We start from the raw sequence: 21772 nt of genomic DNA, 5'->3' as shown, positions 1-21772 counted from the left end.
AAGAAGGATCTAGACTCGAAACGTCAGCTTTCCTGCTCCTCTGATGCTGCTTGGCCTGCTGCGTTCATCCAACTCTACACCTTGTTATCTCAGATTATCCAGCATCGGCAGTTCCTACTATCTCTTATATAACATCAATTCATCTTTTAAACTTGAAGCACGTCCAAGTGATTCGGGGATAACATCTATAAATGTATTGGGTTAGTGTTTTGAACAAATCAATACTGTGTCTCCATAGAGAAATACACCAATATGTGAATCTCCTAAAAAAAACCAGGGGATGGTTTCCTCAGTGCAGTCAGATGCTTGCTGAAGATTTGTTGCTCTGTGTTTGAACTTGACACCGTTTAACACCTGATTGTGACTAAGAACTGTTTGGTGCAATGCTCTATAAACTATGTGGGGTTACTAACTGAAAAATGAAATCCAGAAGGCCTGACTCTCAGTCATATCAAAATATCTTGTCTTGAAACTCATACTTACCTTATTTCTGAATTGAAAATGTACACGTTAAATATTGCAGGGAAAATATTTCTTTCATTATACAAGAGGCGACTCCATAATGCAGCTCATATGAAAGAGCACCTTGATTATTACCTTACTTCAAAATATCAATTGGATTAATAGATGTACAGAGTGCTGTTTGAATGTTTACTCCTACATAATAAAGTGATAACACTGAGTGCAAAACGCCACCAGTGAATTACACAATGCAAATCCAGTGACTTGTATCAGCCAACAAACCCATAATTGAACAGAACATTTGTTCTCTGCAGTTTCTTTTAGTAATAATGGAAGATAATTCAAAGAAGCAAGGTGCCAGAAATCTGAACTAAAAACAGAAAATGCTGCTGGAAATATTTGGCAAGTCTGGGATCATCTGTGGGGAGAGAAAGGGAATGAGGTCAGATGCTGGCAGACCTGCTGAATATTTCCAGCATTACCTGAAGTTAGTTCTATATCTCACCTTGCAAACAAAAGAAAATTGTTGGAATGTATTAATTTCCAATATGCAGTCAGTAGAAGCCTCCTCATAGTCTGTAGATTTTAAATTTGTGAGACTCAGGACCAGTTTAAAGTACAATCTTTGTATTTGCACTATCACAGATCTGCTAGTCACAAAGAAAGTTTTGACAATTTTTTTTCATGTCATTAACTTTGTCTCCATGTATTTAGTTAAGAACTGCCATTTTGTTTTCTGACACCATCTAACAAATCTCATTGGCGGGGATTTCAGTTTTGGTTGTATGTTGACATTTAAGAGTTTACATGTTGTCTCCACATTTTTTTAATACATACCTTGCTGTCTGTTAACCTTCAACCTGGTACTTTTCTTAGCTGTCTTCTCACTTTCCTACAGTGACCCGCAGCTTGATAGGAATACCCTGCCTAAGAAGGGATTCAGGTATTGGTACCTCCCTCATAAGTAATTGCTTTTTGTGTTGCTGGCACCAGGCACCACGTAAATGTGGCAGTGCGAGTCCATTTCCATTTTGTGCTAGCATCTCAGTATCTTTCTTTTACCACTTTTTTGCTTTTTTGTGCAAGCACGTAGCTTGAACTTCGGAATATTTTGGAATACGACGCGACCGCGGCTTTTGCTCGACTGGCTTTTATGAGCATGAATGCTGGCACTTTTGCAAAAATGGCTGTAAGTCGTGTGTCTTGAGTCTGGTTTTTGTGTGTATAGCTTCCTGTCCGCCTGCCTCCCCTTAATTCTTCATTGCCGAGTTTCCTTCTAGGCCACTGAAGGCAAGGGATAAAACTATTGACAACAGCAATTCAAGGTTTGGGTTCATGGAAGAATCGATGCAACGTTAATGGTGGTACCAAGGAACGTTTTACTCAGAAGAACCAAGCATAGATCTTTCTGCTTCTTGGTTACAAGTGCAGGATGGGACTATTTCTGGGTGCAAGCCCTGCTTTTGTTGGCAGTGTGCCAGTCTGGGAAATCTCTCAGAGGTTGCCTAGTTCATTCGGTTAGAGAGAGTGGGCAGCTCTCTGAGGCTGCAGGCCCATTCCATGGGGGGAGAGAGTCTGTTGTTGCTCTGACAAGATGCAGCCCCATTGTCACAGGTGGACACAGGTAGAGGTTGCCAAAAGGGTAGGCAGCACGTGGACATGATGACTCCACCAGGAGATGTCCTCTTGAAGATGTATGAAACAGAATAAAGTTAACCCCTCCGCAGGATAACTGAGAGCAGCTGTGAGTGTTTGGCTGCAGTGGGGCAGTTCCAACAGGAGGCGCCATCGTGCTGTAGAGGGTAACAGTTCTGAAAGTCTTAATGTTCATGTTGCATTTAGTTCCACCCATTCTCCTGATGTGACACGCAGTCTCTGGGCGGAGACATGGAGTTGTACTGTGGCTTTTGGACGGAGCAGGTGGACCTGGGCCAGCTCCCTAAATGTCCTAGTCATTACACCTGAACAAATGTAGCTGTATTTATTGCTATCATGTTTCTTGTTAGACAGAATTTTAATCAGTAAAATGAATCAAGGGTAATGGGGAAAAGGAAGGAAAGTAAAGTTGAGGATTATCAAATCAGCCATGATCTCATTGAATGGTATAGAAGGTGGTTGAATGGCCATCTTCTGAATCATAGAATCCCCACAGTGTGGAAACAGGCCCTTCAGCCCTACATGTCCACACTGACCCTTGGAGCATCCCACTCAGATCCATCCCCCTGTAACCCACCTAATCTACGCACTCCTGAACACTACAGGCAATTTAGCATGGCCAAACCTCCCAACCTGCATGTCTTTGGACTGGGAGGAAACCAGAGTACCCGGAGGAAACTCACGCAGACATGGGGAGAATGTGCAAACTCCACACAGACAGTCACCTGAGGGTGCAATCAAACCCAGGTCCCTGGTGCTGTGAGGCAGCAGTGCTAACCACTGAGCCACCGTGCTGCCCCATCTGCTGGTCTTATGGCTATCTAAGAACAGACTCTCTTCTGCAGCTACTCTATGGTGATGTATCCTTTACCACCATTCACTAGATAGGCCCAAAACAAACCAAAGACAAAAGAGGTTTGTTGGCAGCATACATCCTCAAACAACCCCTACTTAGTACACTTACTGGCCGAGGTGGCAAATTCCAGAAGGTACCAGTGGTAGTTATTTGGAAAATGCTGCTCATGTGCTATCCATGTTCCCAATCGGCCCACAAAAGGCAGTTTATCAGACATAAGAAATAGGAGCGGGAGTAGGTGACCTCAGCCTGTATGGGAATTGAACCCGCACTGTTGGCGTCCCTTTGCATTACTAAGGAGACATCTAGCCAACTGAACTGACTGACCAACATTAAAAGGTCTTGTACATTGCAGTGGAAATTATTGGGTATTTATTTAAGGAAAGTAGAGAGACTTTGCGCCAATCAGCCGTTTTTCAATGGTGAGTCTCTCCCACATCATTTAGAGAAATAGGGCATTGCATAGACTCGTAGATATTTACAGCACAAGAGGAGGCCAGTTAGCGCATCATGTTCAGACCCATCAACAAAGATCTGACTGCACTAAACCTGTTATCCAGGAATTTTTGTCATCTTGGATGACAATCTAGTTGAAAGAGTTAACTACCCTTTTTTAGTCGCAGAAAATTGCGATATCAATTACACATTAATAACAGATAGCACTGTTAGCCTCATGGACATTTTTACCCATCGGTCTGGACCACTGTTTTCACAGAGAGGTGTATAGTATTGTAAAATTGAGGTAAGGCCACTTTTGGAGTACTGCGTACAATTCTGGTCGCTCTGCTGTAGCAGGATGTTGTTAAACTGGAAAGGGTGCAAAATGATTGACAAGGATGTTACCGAAACTGGAAGGTTTGAGTTATAAGAAGAAGCTGGATGGTCTGGGACTTTTTTCCCTGGAGCATAGGAGGCTGAGGGGTGACTGTAGTGATTGTAACAAGGTCAACCAGGTGGACCTCATAGAATATGAGTTCCCTGACTGGGGCTGTTAACCTGGTCCAATCAGGGAGCCCTGGCTGACAGACAAGAACAGGTGTATCAGTGGTTCTTTTCACTCTGAGAACTGGCTCTGAGGGAGCTGCATCAGTGTCAAGGACTCTCGGTGTGTAAATAAAGGGTGACTTGGTGACAGGATGCCCCTGTGGAGTTATTTCAGTGACCTTATATAGGTTTATAAAATCATGAAGGGCATAGATAAGGTGAATAGCCAGGGTCTTTCCCCTAGGGTAGGGGAGTCCAAAACCAGAGGGTGTAGTTTTAAGGTGAGAGGGGAAAGATTTAAAAACGACCTGAGGGGCAATTTTTTCACACAGTGGGTGATGTATATATCGAACGAGCTGCCAGAGGAGGTGGTAGAGGCTGGTACAATTACAACATTTAAAAGACATTTGGACACATACATGAATAGGAAAGGTTTGAAGGGATATGGGCCAAATGCAGGCAAATGGGACTAGTTCAGTTAAGGAAATCTGGTTGTCATGAGAGACTGAAGGGCCTGTTTCCATACTGTATGACTAAAACTTTAGCTGCTTATATGTCATAAAACAACTTTGAAATACAACTTTCTGACTCCATCACTTGTAGTGAATGGTAAAATGTGACAAATCTATTCATTTTAGTGCAATGTAACTCATTAACCTCAGAATCTGTTGCATGGGAGACACCAGACTGTATCATTGTGTGTTTTAATTCTTGTGACTGTTCCTATTTCCATTTGCATGCTGCACGATTCAAATATTGGGAATTTTTGTGTGCACAATGAATGATTACTTGTATTGTTCTCAGCAACCTGCTGTTTCTTTACAGAGGCAACTTAATAAACCGACTTTAGATGGCACCTTTGAGGAGGTGAACAGTAGGTTTATGGAGCATCTTGAAGAAAGTGGAGAGGTTTAGGGGCGGTTTTCCAGAGTGTTAGAATTTGTTCCTGACAGTACATCCACCAAGTTAAATTAGCAGTTGCAAAAGGATCTAGCCCTGCACTGTCCTCTCTCCACCAACCTCAATCTAGGCTTTGTATGTTTAGTATTCCTGGGCTGGACAACCAGCTCTCCAGGCTGCAGCAGATGCCATTTTGGTGAAGTACAAATAAGAGAGGTGACCTTTACCCTTTCGGAATCTTATAATCGTACAATACAGAAGATGTCCTTCAGCTCATTGCGTCTGCACTGACAAAAACTATCATAAATCTACAGTAATCTACACTAGTCCCACTATCCCGCCATAACCTTGTATGTTATGACACTTGAAGTGCTCATACAAGTGCTTTTTAAAGGTTGTGAGGTTTCCTGTCTCATCTACTCTCCCAGACAGTAGACTCCAGACTATCACCACCTTCTGGGTGAAAACACTTTACCTCAAATTCCTCCTAAAACCCCTGCTTTTTACCCTAAAATGATGCCCCCTTGTTAAGGCATTGAGCAGGCATTAAGTTGTTGAGCCTCTCAATGAAATAGTCCAGCTCGTACAATCCTTCCTTGTTTCCCAGATAGTAAGCTAGTCATTTTTCTTGACAACTAGGAGGGCAGCAAGAAGGAGGTGTCAAGTTGAGCTGCTTAAGTGGCCATTAATTGACCTTCTTACGGAACTTAATTTGTGTGGGGGCATGAAAAGTTGAGTAGGAGCACAGATGAGAAGACTGCAAATACTGAAAGCATTTATATCTTTGCAGCATACTTCCAAAACCTGACTGTTTCTGTTGTTTCATATTCACTCTGTGCTCCTCATCCAGTTCAAACAGAAAATGAGAAACTTGCTCTGTGTTTGGCTTCTCGAAGGTATGACAGAGCCCCATGGTTCTCTTCACTACACCTCTTGACAACAATCAAAAAGAGCTCTCAGTCCAGCAATCTATGCAGTGAGAAAAATTCTGCTTTCAAGAAACTTGTAAAAATTTAAATCCCCTCAAGTGGTTAATCTGTTGTAAAAACAAACAATTATTCATTAAATGCAGTGGTATTTCCTTTAATAAGCCCTTAAACTGTCAATGAAAAAGTGAACAGGCCCTCTGCTGAGTTACGTGGCTCTGTAGCTTTTGAAACCCAGCCAAGCATTCAGAATAGATATAGCTGTCAAATCAAACCATGTGCAAAACAAACAATACAAACAATTGAAACTGCAGGAACAGATACTGCTTTTTTGTTTCTAAACTACCACAGATGCATCACCAAACAAGCAGTCGAAGAGCAGATGGCTATATATTTTCTAAATGAAAGCTACTGAAGGTTTCTTTTTCAAGTCAAAAGGATTCTGGACATTTAAGGACTCTTCAGGTCAATACCTTCAAGATCCCCTTCAGTTTCTAAATAAATATGATTATTTTTCTCAGTAAAAAAGCCATTCTAGTCCGTTCCAACACTGAAACAATGCTGGTTAACATTGTGGTTAACTTACAGTTTCGGGACAGAGCTCCACTTTAGATTAAAAACATCGACATCACAATACAGATTTTCAAAGTTATCAAAACATTCAATACATGGCTGTCAGAAAGTTTCAACTCCAGTTAACATATTTTCTTTGTGGGCTTTCAAAATGCACACCAGAGCATGAAAACAAAATAGGACCGAAATTTTCTTTTGGGCGCACGGTGGTAATCCCAACTTTATAAGAGAGGTCTTTGGGACCACAATTCTGGCCCTCCCAACAAGGCCAGCCACACAGAAATAGTTTGTGGCCAGAAAGGTTCTGCAGTAACAAATATACCCAACTAAAAAGACTAGCTTTTGTTCCTGAATTCAATTCCACATCCATGAAGACAGCAAAACCCAACCCTCGGCAGCTATTTGCTGTTTCTCCATTTCAAGCACTTTTGTACATTTCATAATTGAAATGTGCAGACTTTCAGTCTTGGATATAATATAGAACCTAAGGTGATTATACTGTGAAAGCAGCAAATATGTTTCAGACCTCAGGTTTAAAAGAAAGCTCCGATAGTTGTATCTGTGGACAGCAGTTAAATAAATATCATTTATTTGACTGGGATGGAGCATTGAATTTGCTCATTATAACGCTTAATTATTATTGAACTGCAAATCCGATTATTTATTTCTAAACAATGATTGAAAGTTGAATTCCTGTGTGCGTTTATTGTTTTGAGATATTTTGGATATTCTGGATTGTGCTTTACCTCTGCACTGTTAATCGTGATGAATTGTTTCACCTATAGCAGTGAACAGAGAAGGCCCATTTGGCCCAATGCCTAAGTATGAGCTCTTTGCTGAAGCGATGAAAAGTAATTCCATTACCTTGCTCACTTTACATATCCTTGTATCTAGTTCTGTTTGATTTGGCAAGAAATTCTGAGGTGATGTCCACAAGCAAATGTAATGTGCCAAATGGCACGTAGCCTTGGTTCTTGGCCCTGAGGCACAGTCCACACTGAAAATAGCCCAGAATTTCAACTGATCAGTCTCTCTGCTTTATTTTATTGTTCTATTGTTGCGTCGTCTGATCTTCTATTGCCAAATTTGCACTCTCAAAAAATGCTGGAGTACTTATTAAAATACTTGACAACCGGGAAGTAGTCCAGTAAATGCACAAAGTAATGCTCCAGGATCCAAAATGAAGACAATGCAATAATCACCAGCTAGTTTAGCGTGCTGGGTCAAATGTATTTGTTTAGCCAAATTTAAATGATCAATCTGAACCAATTAAAGGGAGCTGGAAATGAAGAATCAGGCATTTGAGATTAAGTCTTGCACCCCTTTTCAGTGACAAATGGGATAGAACACAGAACATTACAGCGCAGTACAGGCCCTTTGGCCCTCGATTTGCGCCAACCTGTGAAACCAATCTGAAGCCCATCTAACCTAAACTATTCCATTATCATCCATATGTTTATCCAATGACCATTTAAATGCCCTTAAAGTTGGTGAGTCTACTACTTTTGCAGGCAGGACATTCCACGCCCTCATTACTCTCTGAGTAAAGAACCTACCTCTGACATCTGTCCTATATCTATCACCCCTCAATTTAAAGCTATGTCCCTTCGTGCTAGCCATCACCATCCGAGGAAAAAGGCTCCCACTGTCCACCCTATCTAATCCTCTGATCATCTTGTATGTCTGTATTAAGTCACCTCTTAACCTTCTTCTCTCTAACGAAAACAGCCTCAAGTCCCTCAGCCTTTCCTCATAAGACCTTCCCTCCATACCAGGCAACATCCTGGTAAATCTCCTCCGCACCCTTTCCAATGCTTCCACATCCTTCCTATAATGCGGTGACCAGAACTGTACGCAACACTCCAAGTGCGGCCGCACCAGAGTTTTGTACAGCTGCAACATGACCTCATGGCTCCGAAACTCAATCCCTCTACCAATAAAACCTAACATACTGTACGCCTTCTTAACAACGCTATCAACCTGGGTGGCAACTTTCAGTGATCTATGCACATGGACACCGAGATCTTTCTGCTCATCCACACTACCAAGAATCTTACCATTAGCCCAGTACTCTGTATTCCTGTTACTCCTTCCAAAGTGATTCACCTCACACTTTTCCACATTAAACTCCATTTGCCACCTCTCAGCCCAGCTCTGCAGCTTATCTATGTCCCTCTGTAACCTACAACATCCTTCCGCACTATCCACAACTCCACCGACTTTGGTGTCATCCGCAAATTTACTAACCCATCCTTCTACGCCCTCATCCAGGTCATTTATAAAAATGACAAACAGCAGTGGCCCCAAAACAGATCCTTGAGGTACACCACTAGTAACTGACCTCCAGGATGAACATTTCCCATCAACCACCACCCTCTGTCTTCTTACAGCTAGCCAATTTCTGATCCAAACCGCTCAATCACCCTCAATCCCATGCCTCCGTATTTTCTGCAATAGCCTACAGTGGGGAACCTTATCAAACGCTTTACTGAAATCCAAATACACCACATCAACCGCTTTACCCTCATCCACCTGTTTGGTCACCTTCTCAAAGAACTCAATAAGGTTTGTGAGGCACGACCTACCCTTCACAAAACCGTGTTGACTATCCCTAATCAAATTATTCCTTTCTAGATGATTATAAATCCTATCTCTTATAATCCTTTCCAACACTTTACCCACAACCGAATGAAGGCTCACTGGTCTATAATTACCAGGGGTGTCTCTACTCCCCTTCTTGAACAAGGGGACAACATTTGCTAGTCTCCAGTCTTCTGGCACTATTCCTGTACACAATGACGACCTAAAGATCAAAGCCAAAGGCTCTGCAATCTCCTCTCCAGCTTCCCAGAGAATCCTAGGATAAATCCCATCCGGCCCAGGGGACTTATCTATTTTCACACCTTCCAGAATTGCTAACACCTCCTCCTTATGAACCTCAATCCCATCTAGTCTAATAGCCTGTATCTCAGTATTCTCCTCGACAACATTGTCTTTTTCCTGTGTGAATACTGACGAAAAATATTCATTTAGCGCCTCTCCTATCTCTTCGGACTCCACGCACGACTTCCCACTACTGTCCTTGACTGGCCCTAATCTTACTCTAGTCATTCTTTTATTCCTGACATACCTATAGAAAGCTTTAGGGTTTTCCTTGATCCTACCTGCTGAAGACTTCTCATGTCCCCTCCTGGCTCTTCTTAGCTCTCTCTTTAGGTCCTTCCTGGCTAACTTGTAACTCTCAAGCGCCCTCACTGAGCCTTCACGCCTCATCTCTACATAAGCCTCCTTCTTCCTCTTGACAAGAGATTCAACTTCTTTAGTAAACTACGGTTCCCTCGCTCGACCACTTCCTCCCTGCCTGACAGGTACATACTTCTCAAGGACACGCAGTAGCTGTTCCTTGAACAAGCTCCACATTTCAATTGTGCCTAGCCCCTGCAGTTTCCTTTTCCATCCTATGCATCCTAAATCTTGCCTAATCGCCTCATAATTGCCTTTCCCCCAGCTATAACTCTTGCCCTGCGTTATATACCTATCCCTTTCCATCGCTAAAGTCAACGTAACTGAATTGTGGTCACTATCACCAAAGTGCTCACCGACCTCCAAATCTAACACCTGGCCTGGTTCATTACCCAGTACCAAATCCAATGTGGCCTCGCCTCTTGTTGGCCTGTCTACATACTGTGTCAGGAAACCCTCCTGCACATATTGGACAAAAACTGACCCATCTGAAGTACTCCAACTATAGCGTTTCCAGTCAATATTTGGAAAGTTAAAGTCCCCCATAACAACTACCCTGTTACTTTCGCTCCTATCCAGAATCATCTTTGCAATCTTTTCCTCTACGTCTCTGGAACTTTTCGGAGGCCTATAGACAACTCCCAACAGGGTGACCTCTCCTTTCCTGTTTCTAACCTCAGCCCGTACTACCTCAGTAGGCGAGTCCTCATCAAATGTCCTTTCTGCCACCGTAATACTGTCCTTGACTAACAATGCCACACCTCCCCCTCTTTTACCGCCTTCCCTGATCTTACTGAAACATCTAAACCCCGGAACCTGCAACAACCATTCCTGTCCCTGCTCTATCCATGTCTCCAAAATGGCCACAACATTGAAGTCCCAGGTACCAACCCATGCTGCAAGTTCACCCACCTTATTCCGGATGCTCCTGGTGTTGAAGTAGACACACTTCAAACCACCTTCCTGCCTGCCGGTACACTCCTGCGACCTTGAAACCTTATTCATGACCTCACTACTCTCAACCTCCTGTACATTGGAGCTACAATTCAGGTTCCCATCCCCCTCAGCCTCCCGAATGATCCGAAGTTCATCCAGCTCCAGCTCCAGTTCCCTAACGCGGTTTCCGAGGAGCTGGAGTTGGGTGCACTTCCCGCAGATGAAGTCAGTGGGGACACTAGTGGTGACCCTTACCTCCCACATTCTACAGGAGGAGCATACAACTGCCCTAACATCCATTCCCACTGTTCTGAATTCCCAAACAAACTATTAAAAAAAAAACTAGTAGCCTTACCAAATCAGTGCTCAGAACCTTTTTTTTTTGGTTAGAGGAGGAGGATGGGTGGGAGACACTACCTAGGTAGTGTTTCGGGTAAGGCAACCGCCCAAATATATTACCTTACTTACTCACTCCAAAAATGGAGTCACGCGAGGTAAGACTTTTATGATCGAAAAGCTTACCTTCCCAGGGTACCCTCGCGCTTCCTCCCGGACTCCCGCCGCTGAAACAACTGAAAGGCCACAGTCACGTGAGGTAAGACTTTTATAATCGAAAAGCTTACCTTCCCAGGCTGCCCTCGCGCTTCCTCCCGGACTCCCGCCGCTGAAACAATTGGTGTTACAAAACATTCATCTTGAAAGTGAAAATATTCTGCATGTTATTTTTTTCAAAACTTAACTGCAAAGTGAGATCTAATTACCTTTGCATTTCTTAAAACAAAACCTCTGTTTCTCTTTTAAACTTCACTTGCTGCATTAACCTGCAATTAAAAGTGAAAGCTGAAGTGAAAAACACTTTGTGATGAAATGTAGCATTTTATCATTTTGAGTCTGAGTGCATGATTTTATGAACCCGCTTGATGTTTTCGCAGGTACACTCCTTCATCTCAACTGCAAAATAATGAGGAGACAAAAGAGTGGCTGCGTTCACACTCTGCAGTCGGACTACAGGAGAATATCAACAATTCACCATTTTCACCAGGATCTAGTATCACATCGCCCTCCGCAACTAGGTTTAACTTTTCCCAACTAGGTGAGGTTCCAATCCAGAAGTTGGTTTGTCTATAGCATCTAAAGTCATGCTCTCAAATATTGGCAAAGCTATATCCGTGAATGTGCTAAATTACTGACATCCCACATTCTGGTGACGTTAGTACCTGAAGGGTTCATGGTACTGTATGGAATTAACTTGGAAAGAATTGTTCATTCTACCCAATTATCTCCCTTAGCTATCTTTCATTGACTGCAGCTTAAATAGGTCACACAGTTTGGAGCAAAGTGATAGCTGTTCCATCACATCATTTCCCCTGGTGTGCTGGTGACTAACTGTATAATATGTCTCAGTCATTATCGCCCTGTAATCTTCAAAGGATTCAGAAGAATGAGAGAGCAATATCATAGAATTGGCGCAGAAAGAGGCCATTCAGCCCATTGTGCCTGCACCAGCTTGTTAAATGAGCACCATTACCAAGTGCCAATCTTCTGCTTTGTCTCCATACCCTTGAAGACTATTTCTAACCAAATAACCATCCAGTGTCCCTATTGAATGCCTCAACTGAACCTGCCTCCACCAAATTTCCAGGCGGAGAATTTCAGACCCTAACTACTGCATGTGTGAAAGAAGATTTTTGCTTCTTTTGCTCATTAATTTAAATCTATATCCTCCCGTTGTTTTTTATCCTTTACGGTCAGGAAAAGTTTCACCCTTTTCACTCTGCCCAGCCCACTCATGATTTTAAAAAACCTCTCTCTGATCTCCCGTCAGACTTTGTCACTCTAAGGAGAACAGTCCCAACTTCTTCCATTTATCCTCATAGATGAAGTTTCTCATTCCTGGAACCATTCCTGAAAATTGCTCCTCCACTCTATCTCCAATGTGTTCACATCTTTTATATAATGTGGCACCCACAACAGTAGTACTTCTGAGGTCTAGCAAGTACCTTATACAAGTGCGAGGCCCTGGTACTCTATGCTGAAGGAAGATAACCCATTTTACCTATTATTGCATCTAGATAACACAGTATGCACACAAAGGCGTATCTACAGTGGGAAAACTTTCAATATTATTGCTTTCTGCAGCTGGCAGTCCAGTTTTTGAGAAGTGACGTAAAGCTCAGCGATAAATACAGGTGTTAGATTGGGAAGAATTCTTTGTTGGAATACAGTCTTGTATTCTGGGTTTTGCTGAATTTCACAAATAAGCTTTCTTTTCAACAGCGAGTCCAACTACAGCCACCCAGATGAGCCTGTCAAATCCCAGCATGCTACGCTGTCACAGTGTGTCCAACCAGGACGGGTCATATGATCCATACAGCGATTCCAGGTTCCGGAACAGTTCCATGTCCCTGGATGAGAAGCACAGGACTATGAGTCGCTCCGGATCATTCCGCGATGGATTTGAGGAAGGTTAGCAGCAGCAGCATTGCATTCTACACGTGATTCTAAATGAAGGGAGGCTTAAAATTAACCTGATAGATACAACCTATACATGAGGAACAAGAGTAAGCCACTTGGATCTTTGAACCTGTTCCACCATTCAGTAAGATCAAGGCTGATCTGATTTTAACCTCAACTTCACATTCCAGCCTATCCCTTGATAATTTTTCCTCCCTTCAGTCAAGAATCTATTATCACCTGCCCAAAAAATATTTAAAAGTTGCGCATTCGCTGCCTTTTGAGGAAGGGAATTCTAAAGACACTCAAACTTCTAAGAGATGTGTTTTCCTCATCTCTGTTTTAAATGGGTGATCCCTAATGTTGAAACTCTTGACTCCTAGTTTGAGATTCCTCCACAAGAGGAACCATCCTTTCCAGATCCACCTGATCAAGTGCCTGTCAGCATCTTGTATGTTTCAATTAAGTCACCTCTGACTCTTCTAAACTCCAGAGGGCACAGGCCTAACATGTCTAGCCTTCCCTCAAAAGGCAAACCACACACTCTAGGTATGAGTCTAATAAACCTTCTCTGAACTACTTTCAATACTTTAACATCCTTCCATAAATACGGTGACCTGTACTGGACATAGTACTCCAGATGCGGTTTCACCAATGTCCTACATAGCTGAAGCATAACTTCCCTATAATTACATTCTATTCCCGTTGCAATAAAAGAAAGCATTCTGTTAGCTTTCCTTATGACTCAGTGTCGTCCAAATTTTGTTTCATGCTGTGTCAAATTATGTAATTGGAGAGGCCTATCTAATGAAAATCCAGAAGAAAGGTACATTCAATATAAAGCGCTCATACATCTTGAGGGGAGATGGGAGTATGGAATTTGGATTTGGAAACACAAACAAATCAGCCATGATCTTATTGAATGGAGGAACAGGGAGATTGAAAGAAGGGCTGAATGGCCTACTCCTGCTCTTAACTGATATGTTCGGATGTTCATTCTTCAATTGAATGGAAATACTTCATTTTGAATATTGATCTCCAGCCATCGGGAAACCTGGCAATTCAATAGATGTTACTATTTGGACAAATTCTGAAGGTCTTGCAAGAAAGTCCAGTGGGTGACAGAATTTACTTTTTAGTACAGTGGCATTATTCTGATATACAATTCCAGCATATACACTTTAACTTTTAAAACTAACATATCAAAAATATAGGTCTCAAAAATGAGAGTTCACATGACAATTTTTGGAGCATACGAGGACAATGGAAAGGTATATAAAGGATTTATTTCAAGTAAAAGTGAGTGAATGCAGATGCTGGAAATCTGAAATAAAAATAGACAGTGTTGGGGAAGCCCAGCAGGTCTGGCAGCTTCTGTGGAAAGAGAAACGGAGTGTGAAACAGCCTGAACAGAAACTCAACCCAATTCTGAAGGAGAGTAGTCATAAACTCAAAATATCAAATGTTAAGTCTGCTTTCTCTCTCTCCACAGATGCTGCCAGACCTGTTGAGTTCTCCAGCACTTTCTGTTTTTGTGTTGAAAGGTTTCTTCCTCCAAAGCTATAAATTCTCTCGATTGGCTATCATGTCATGTGTATCTATGGTAACAACTTGCCCTTTTTCTTTACAAACGCTGCACATAGTCATATAGAGATGCTTTACTTCTTTTTTCCCATTCTCTCAATCTCTGACCTTATAGGGGAGGCAATGGCCTAATGGTATTATCGCTAGACTATTAATCTAGAAACCTAGGTATTGTTCTGGGGATCTCGGTTTGAATCCCATCGTGGCAGATGGTGGAATCAAAATTCAGTTTTGAAAATCTGGAATTAAGAGTCTGATGATGACCATGAAGCCATTGCCAATTCTAGTTGTGATGAAGATCAACTGATTCTAATCGGGGAAAGTCTCAGACTCATATGAAAGAGCCAGATAAAAATTCTCATGGTGCAGGGGTAGTATCCCTTCCAAGGTGCCTCAAGGTCTTGGTTCGGGTCACACATGCTACACAGGTGTGTCCAAACATATCTGAACAGGTTGATGCAAAAAATGTGTAGATAACATTCAGTTTACACATAGGGGTGGGGATCTAGTTTCTGGAAGAGAGAAGTAGTCTGCACTCAAGCTGTACTTGTTACAAACCAGTCCCTGCTTCTACCTTGATCACATGAATGTTTTTGAGATTAACATGTTGGGCACTACCCTGACGAACTCTTGCAGTGATGTCCTGGATCTGAGATGGTTGGCCTCCATCCATCACAACCATTGAACTGACTCTAAGCAATGGAGACTTTCCACCCCATCCAACCCCTATTCCCATTCACTTCCTGTGTGTCAGAGCTCTTTGATCCAAAACTCACCAGCTAAATGGGGGCTGTTTATCACCAGCCAAGGCAAGCCCCCACGGCCCCAGTGACCTCCCTGTAAGTCTCCACCCCATGAATTTTAATTTCTTTTTAACATGCCTCTTGGAGGCTCCAGGTTTCCTCTCCCTGTGCCAGCATCAAGAGCCTCTGCTCACCTTCCGAAATTGGAAGACCCTACAGTTGGCTGTTTAGGAGCTCACTTGTAAATTCACCCAGTAATTCCTACTGCTGGCAACAGTGGGCTCAGAACCCGTTCTTTACCCTGACATTGGGTTCGTAGTGCCCTTCGTAATATTCTGTGGAATCCAACACTGTGCACAGGGCTCAGGGCTCACTGAAGCTCCATACAATTGTAAGAAATCTTCCTTGTTCTTATACTTCAATCCCCTTGCAACAAACCTTAAAAAGCCACTTGCTTGCCTAGTTGTTCACTCAACTTGAAACGTTAACTCTGCTTTCTCTCTCCATAGATTCTGCCAGACTTGCTGAGTTTCTTAAGCAATTTCTGATTTCTAGCATCAGTGATTCTTTTTTAATTTGCTTTTCTGATTACTGCTTGAATCTGTATGTTTATTTTGAATTCCTGGTTTAAGTGTACCCAAGTCAGTCTGAACATGAACTTGTAAAGGATTCATGTCTTTTTTTAAAAAAAATCAGACTTTCTTAGATTGCTACCTGAGTGAATAACTTTGCACTACCCTATATTTTACTCCATCTGCCACCTTGTTACCCATTTACTTAACCTCTCTATAGCTTTTGGCAGCCTCTATGTGTCCTCTTGACAACTCATGTCCCAAACACTTTTGCATAAAATCAGCATATGTTGTAACATTACTCCTGCTCTCTTCACCTAAGTCATCAATGTGGCTGACAAATAGCTATGGTCTCAGCTCTGATCCCTGTTACAATTTATGAGCCACAACCTATTTATGCTTAATTCTGCTTGCTGTCTGTTAACCACTCTGGATATTTCCCATCCATTAAAAGCTGGAGGTGAAAAACTGTGTTGACCTTGTCTGATCCTACAATAACTTGCTAAGTGCATGTTAAGATTTCCGTTAATAGTAGATGCCCACAGTTTTCTGCTGACTGATATCAGGCTAACTTGTCTATAGATCTTTGATTTCTCTCTCCTTTACTTCTTGAACAGTAGAGTTGCACTTGTCAACTTCCAGTCTGCTGGGATCACACTATAACTTTGACCAAGCCACAGCCAATGCATGCAGTCTCACTTAAGCTACGTCTTTTAGAATCCTTGGATGCAGGCCACCAAGTCCTGAGGATTTGTCAAATTTTAGGCCATTTGTTTTTTTACATGGAGACTGAGATTTGTTTGCGTACAAGTCTGACACATTGTTGACTGTAAACTGTCCCTTGTGTTTCCCCTGTTCTGGTGGTGAGGTATTGCACAATAGGGGAACATTGCTACCAGAGAGATGAGAATCCGACCTGGACGTTACATTCTCTGTAAACCTTAGAGAGAGCTACAGGCAAGTATATGATGCTCTGGAGTAAGCCTAAGCTGAGCTTGCTTGCAAAAATGCCACCATAATTTTATGGACTTTTGCTCCCCATGACATACACCAGCTTGTTTTCTTTAGCAGCCATACACCTCTGTCAACAGCAATTTTGCTGCCTCTCTGTAGGTATCAAATTGATACGGGGTTGGGGGGGGCATTATGGATTGTGGGTTTATCTCAGTTGGCTGGATGAATGGTTTGCCAAGCAGAGTGATGCCAGCAGTGTGTGTTCAGTTTCACACTAGCTGAGGTTACCATGAACGGCTCTGCTTTCGAACAGCTTCCCTTTTCTGAGCAATGGTGTCCCTTAGGTTAACTACCACCAGTTGTCTCTCCTGACTGATTTGATCTGTATTATTATCATAACGTCTACTGAGATAGAGTGAAACTATTGTTTTGCGTGCTATCCAGACAAATCATACCTGACACTAGTACGTCAGGGTAATAGAACAGAGTACAGAATATAGTGTTACAGCTATAGAGAAGGTACAGAGAAAGATCAACTCTAATAATTGAGAGGTCCATTCATAAGTCTGTTAACAGGGGGGAAGAAGCTGTTCTTGAATCTGTTGGTACATGTTCTCAAACTTTTGTACCTTCTGCCTGATGGAAGAGAGTGTAACCAGGAAGGGAGGGGTCTTTGATTATCTTGGGCTGCTCTCCTGAGGCGGTGGGAAGTATAGAGGGAGTTAGTGGAAGGAAGGCTGGTTTTGGTGATGGACTGGGCTGTGTTCACAACTCTCTGTAATTTCTTGCAGTCTTGGGCAGAGCAGTTGCCATACCAAGCTGTGATGTGAGAGAGCCAACCCTGTGGTCTGGTAAAACTATGGCAACTTTACCTTCCTTTTAGAGTAGGCAAGTCAGATCTTAGTAGCAGTCATTTGTTTTTTCTGTTGTAATTGGCCTTCCCAATTTTCTTTCGAAGTTTCTGCTCAGGTTTCTGAGATGACTAAGGTGCTGAAACTAGCCAAGGGAGGTTTAGCGAATATCTTGATGAGAGAAGTCCACAAAAGAAAGAAAACCTCAGTTCTGTCTGTCAGTTGTTGATTTTGGAGGCCAACCCTGTGTACTGCAGAGATTGTGTGTGACAAGCAGTTAACATAGTCACAAACAAAGGAGATCTTCTGGGTACCTCAAGTCAATGCACACATTAGCATTTAAACCCCAAATAAGCAGTCAAATAGATTCCCCCTAATCATTGACTGTCATATAAAAAAATTAATTCTGGGATGTTTTTGTTTAAAATTATAATTTAAATGTTGTAGAATGGGCTGGTTTTTATTGCCCATCCCTAGTTGCCCTTGAGAAGGTGGCGGTGAGCTGCCTTCTTGAATTTCTGAGCCCATGTGCTGTGTAGTTAGACCCACAATGTTAAACTAAAGCAAAGAACTGTGGATGCTGGAAATTGAAGCGAAAGCAGAAATTGCTGGAGAATCTCAGCAGGCCTGGCAACATCTGTACTGAACTGAAGAAGGGTCACTGGACTCAAAACGTTAACTCTGGTTTCTCACCACAGATACAGCTAGACTTGCTGGGTTTCTCCAGTGACTTTGTTTTTTGTCTCAGTCTTACAATGCTGTTGGGTTTGCCAGTTGGTCTGTCTAGTTTCATTCTGTTTTTGTGATTTTCTCATGATTGATACAATTGAGTGGTTTGCTCAGCCATTTCAGTTAAGAGTCCATTCGTATACAGGGTAGATTATCTAAGGATGGAAGTTCTTCTTCCATAAAGGGCAACAGGTCAGCTTAACTAGACATTAGCAAACCAGATGATTTTTAATGACAATCATTTGACTTTTAAAACAGATATTTATTGAATTCAAATTCCATCTACCATACCTAAGACCCAATTCATAGCCTGGCAACAATACAACTAGGCTATCACTTCCTACAGAGAAAACAGCATTGAAGTAAACTATGAATTGGAGAACAAACTGAGAAATTTCCCAGAGTGTTAGTTCCACAAAGGAACTCAACTCAACTCAACACAGACCAGGAACGAAACCCTGAGAGCTTCCTTGTCACTGTTTCAGAGATTCTCCAATTAAATTACAGAATCACAGGAGAGTAACGATGCAGAAGAGGCCATTCAGCCCATTATGCCTGATCCAGACTACACCTCTTGACTGATCTAAGCAACAAACATAGATTTTGTTACAGACTCTCACTTTTGAAGAGTCGAGCTGGGTTTAAATACGGTGGAAGTTTGCAGGAACTCAGTTAGAACATAGAACATAGAACATTACAGCGCAGTACAGGCCCTTCGGCCCTCGATGTTGCGCCGACCTGTGAAACCAATCTGAAGCCCATCTAACCTAAACTATTCCATTATCATCCATAGTGACACCGATATTTTTAGTGACCACTTTTAAGCAGTTTTCCCAAAAGGAGAGTAGGAATTATCAGTGAATTATGATAACCTGCAGATACTTTACAACCAAAGATGGCGTCTACCTCAAGAAAATAACGAGACCCTTGCAATATCTTAGGGCTGTGTTGCCTGAAGACTTTTTCATGTATATAAAGCCTGGCTTTGAATTTCTATCTTTCAAGAAACATTGAATTGTTGTATTGTCAGGTGCAAATATGACCTGGTTCTGATGCCATAATTATTTAAATTACAAAGTTTTTTTAGGATGAAGCTCACAAATAGTTTGTAACTACTTTTTCCTTAACTAGTGACATTACTGAACAAAGTAGACTGCATTTGTGATTGAAGAGATCAACAGAAAAGGTGCCCATTCGTTTGCCTAATTTTGACAGCTTGGACTTGTCAGTGACACAGGAATTTGCCACTTGTGCTACCCACAAAGATTCAGCAGGTCTAGAACATAAATCTTCCCTTTTCTGACATCAGTTTCAATTTGATGTATTTTATAGCAGATCATTGTACTCCAGTGAAACAGTAGGCAGCAGGTTAGATTAGCAGCAACAGCAGTCAGATCAAGAAGGTCTCACAGACAAAACCACAGACTATAAAGGCAGGGAATACAAATTACATATAAATATTGTATTGAAAGCAAAAGAAAGATCAAGATGTGCATGAAGTTTAGGGGAGAAATGTGGATATCAGAACGATCATTGTTTTCCTGAAGAACAAATATTTGTTTAACAAAATGTCTGAAATGTTATATGTTCTTCAGAGGGAATGCTATGTAATTGATTTTTGAGGGGCAGAAGTTTGGAGTTAACATGATTTAATGCACCATTAAACGTTCAGCTCGTCCTAAATTGAACAAGGCTAAGCACTTGCGCAATTGTGTTTTACAAAGAATATGATGGGAAAATTTTTGAGTTCAAGTCAAATCGGTGATTTCTAAATGTTCTGTCTGCAAACACTGTAACAGTGCACCCTATGAAGGTGTAGGATGTTAGTGACTGCAGTGTTTGTATTTCCACTTTCAGTTGTGCATGATCGATTGCTCTCAGCTTTACAGAGGAATAATGGTAACACTAAAGGTTTTGCCATTATTAATATCTCAAATTCTGGTTCATTAGCCAATATCAGTTGCATTGGATATTTACTGAAAAGCCTACCATGACTAATTGTTTTTATTTTTCTTTTCTTTTGGTCTGCTAATCCTGCCACAACCTGAAATCTTGTACAGTTCATGGCTCTTCCTTATCTCTGGTTTCCAGCACCTCATCTATATACTCAACGGTAAGCTCCAGCACTTTAACTACTTGGTACATTCCTTCTCCCTACATAGTTAAAATATGATTTTAAAAAAAGAGATTTAGCGGGGGAAAAAAAGTAAAGAAGTCTTTCCTTGTCACAAACTTTCAAATAATTTGATGTTTTCTCTGGTTCTCCTCATAATAGCTTCAAATCTGAAATTCCTGCTTGAAAGATACTGTTTTCACTGTACACACCTTGCTGTTCTATTGGTACCATTTAGAAAATTAAATAGCACTAAGGTATTGTTAGAGACAACTTTAAATTAAATGCAGCATTGTCAGGGGTGGCATTAGAGAGCTCTTTCTTACCCTCTGCATCAAGCAAGATTAACATGTCACAATATTATGTTCCTGGTTGTCACGGAAGGGGTAAGTTTTATTCTGAGCAATGACTCATCACTTTTAAAGCATACTGTTTTGGAAAAAATATTATTCCATCATCAACTCACTCTAACAGGATTTAATTTTGACTTGCGTAATTGATCATTAACATCTTGTGACCACACCCGTGATGTCACTTTAGCTGAGAGTTGTGCAAGCTGTTGTTTATGTTTTGACTCACACTTCAAATGCCTCTGTCCAATAAGACTGCGAGGTGGTTCAGAAATGTGATAGCTTGGCTGGTGTCTTCTGGTTTTGTTCCTCCAAGCAGTTCTTATCACATCAGTGACAACGACTATAGACTCAGCTCCAGTATGATGGCAACAATAGCTCTCACCAGGCCACTTACGCCCAAAGAGTTGATGGTGGGTGATGGTCCTAGTTTTGGTCAGTTATAGTGCTGAAATTGGAGTGTTCAGTCTTGTATTCGAAAGGTGAAGAATTTGTGTAGATCCTTGTACAGGATTTTAGTTTCATTGTGTGGCTTTTATTTGATTAAATGTAGATCAGTGAGATAAAACAAAGAGTTGTGAACGCTGGAGATCTGATACAAAGAGAAACAGAAATTGCTGGAGAAAGTCGGCAGGTTTGGCAGCATCTGTGAAATGAGAAACAGAGTTAACATTTCGAATTTTTTGACCCCTCCTGAAAATGTTCTGAGGAAGGGTCACCGACCTCAAAACATTAACTCAGTTACTCTCTCCAGAGATGCTACCAGACCTAGTAGGAACTGCAGATGCTGGAGAATCTGAGATAAAAAGGTGTAGAGCTGGATGAACACAGCAGGCCATGCAGCATCAGAGGAGCAGGAAGGCTGACGTTTCGGGCCTAGACCCTT

At 41.8% G+C, this 21772-nt stretch overlaps 1 protein-coding gene across 1 annotated transcript in view; it reads left to right on the top strand.

Annotated features, from left to right (window-relative positions):
* Nucleotides 1-21772, top strand: part of nav2a (neuron navigator 2a) — a 1048499-nt gene that overhangs the window by 943947 nt on the left and 82780 nt on the right. The window contains exons 11-14 of the mRNA XM_048606898.1: nt 1361-1405; nt 11469-11629; nt 12814-13002; nt 20484-20536. Coding sequence (XP_048462855.1) covers nt 1361-1405; nt 11469-11629; nt 12814-13002; nt 20484-20536 — 448 coding nt within the window. The remainder of the gene's footprint in view (nt 1-1360; nt 1406-11468; nt 11630-12813; nt 13003-20483; nt 20537-21772) is intronic.

The sequence above is a fragment of the Rhincodon typus genome, chromosome 17 (assembly GCF_021869965.1).
Source record: "Rhincodon typus isolate 14 chromosome 17, sRhiTyp1.1, whole genome shotgun sequence".
Classification (NCBI taxonomy): Eukaryota; Metazoa; Chordata; class Chondrichthyes; order Orectolobiformes; family Rhincodontidae; genus Rhincodon; species Rhincodon typus.
Note: the sequence above shows the minus strand (reverse complement) of the source record. Positions and strands in the feature narration are given on the sequence as shown.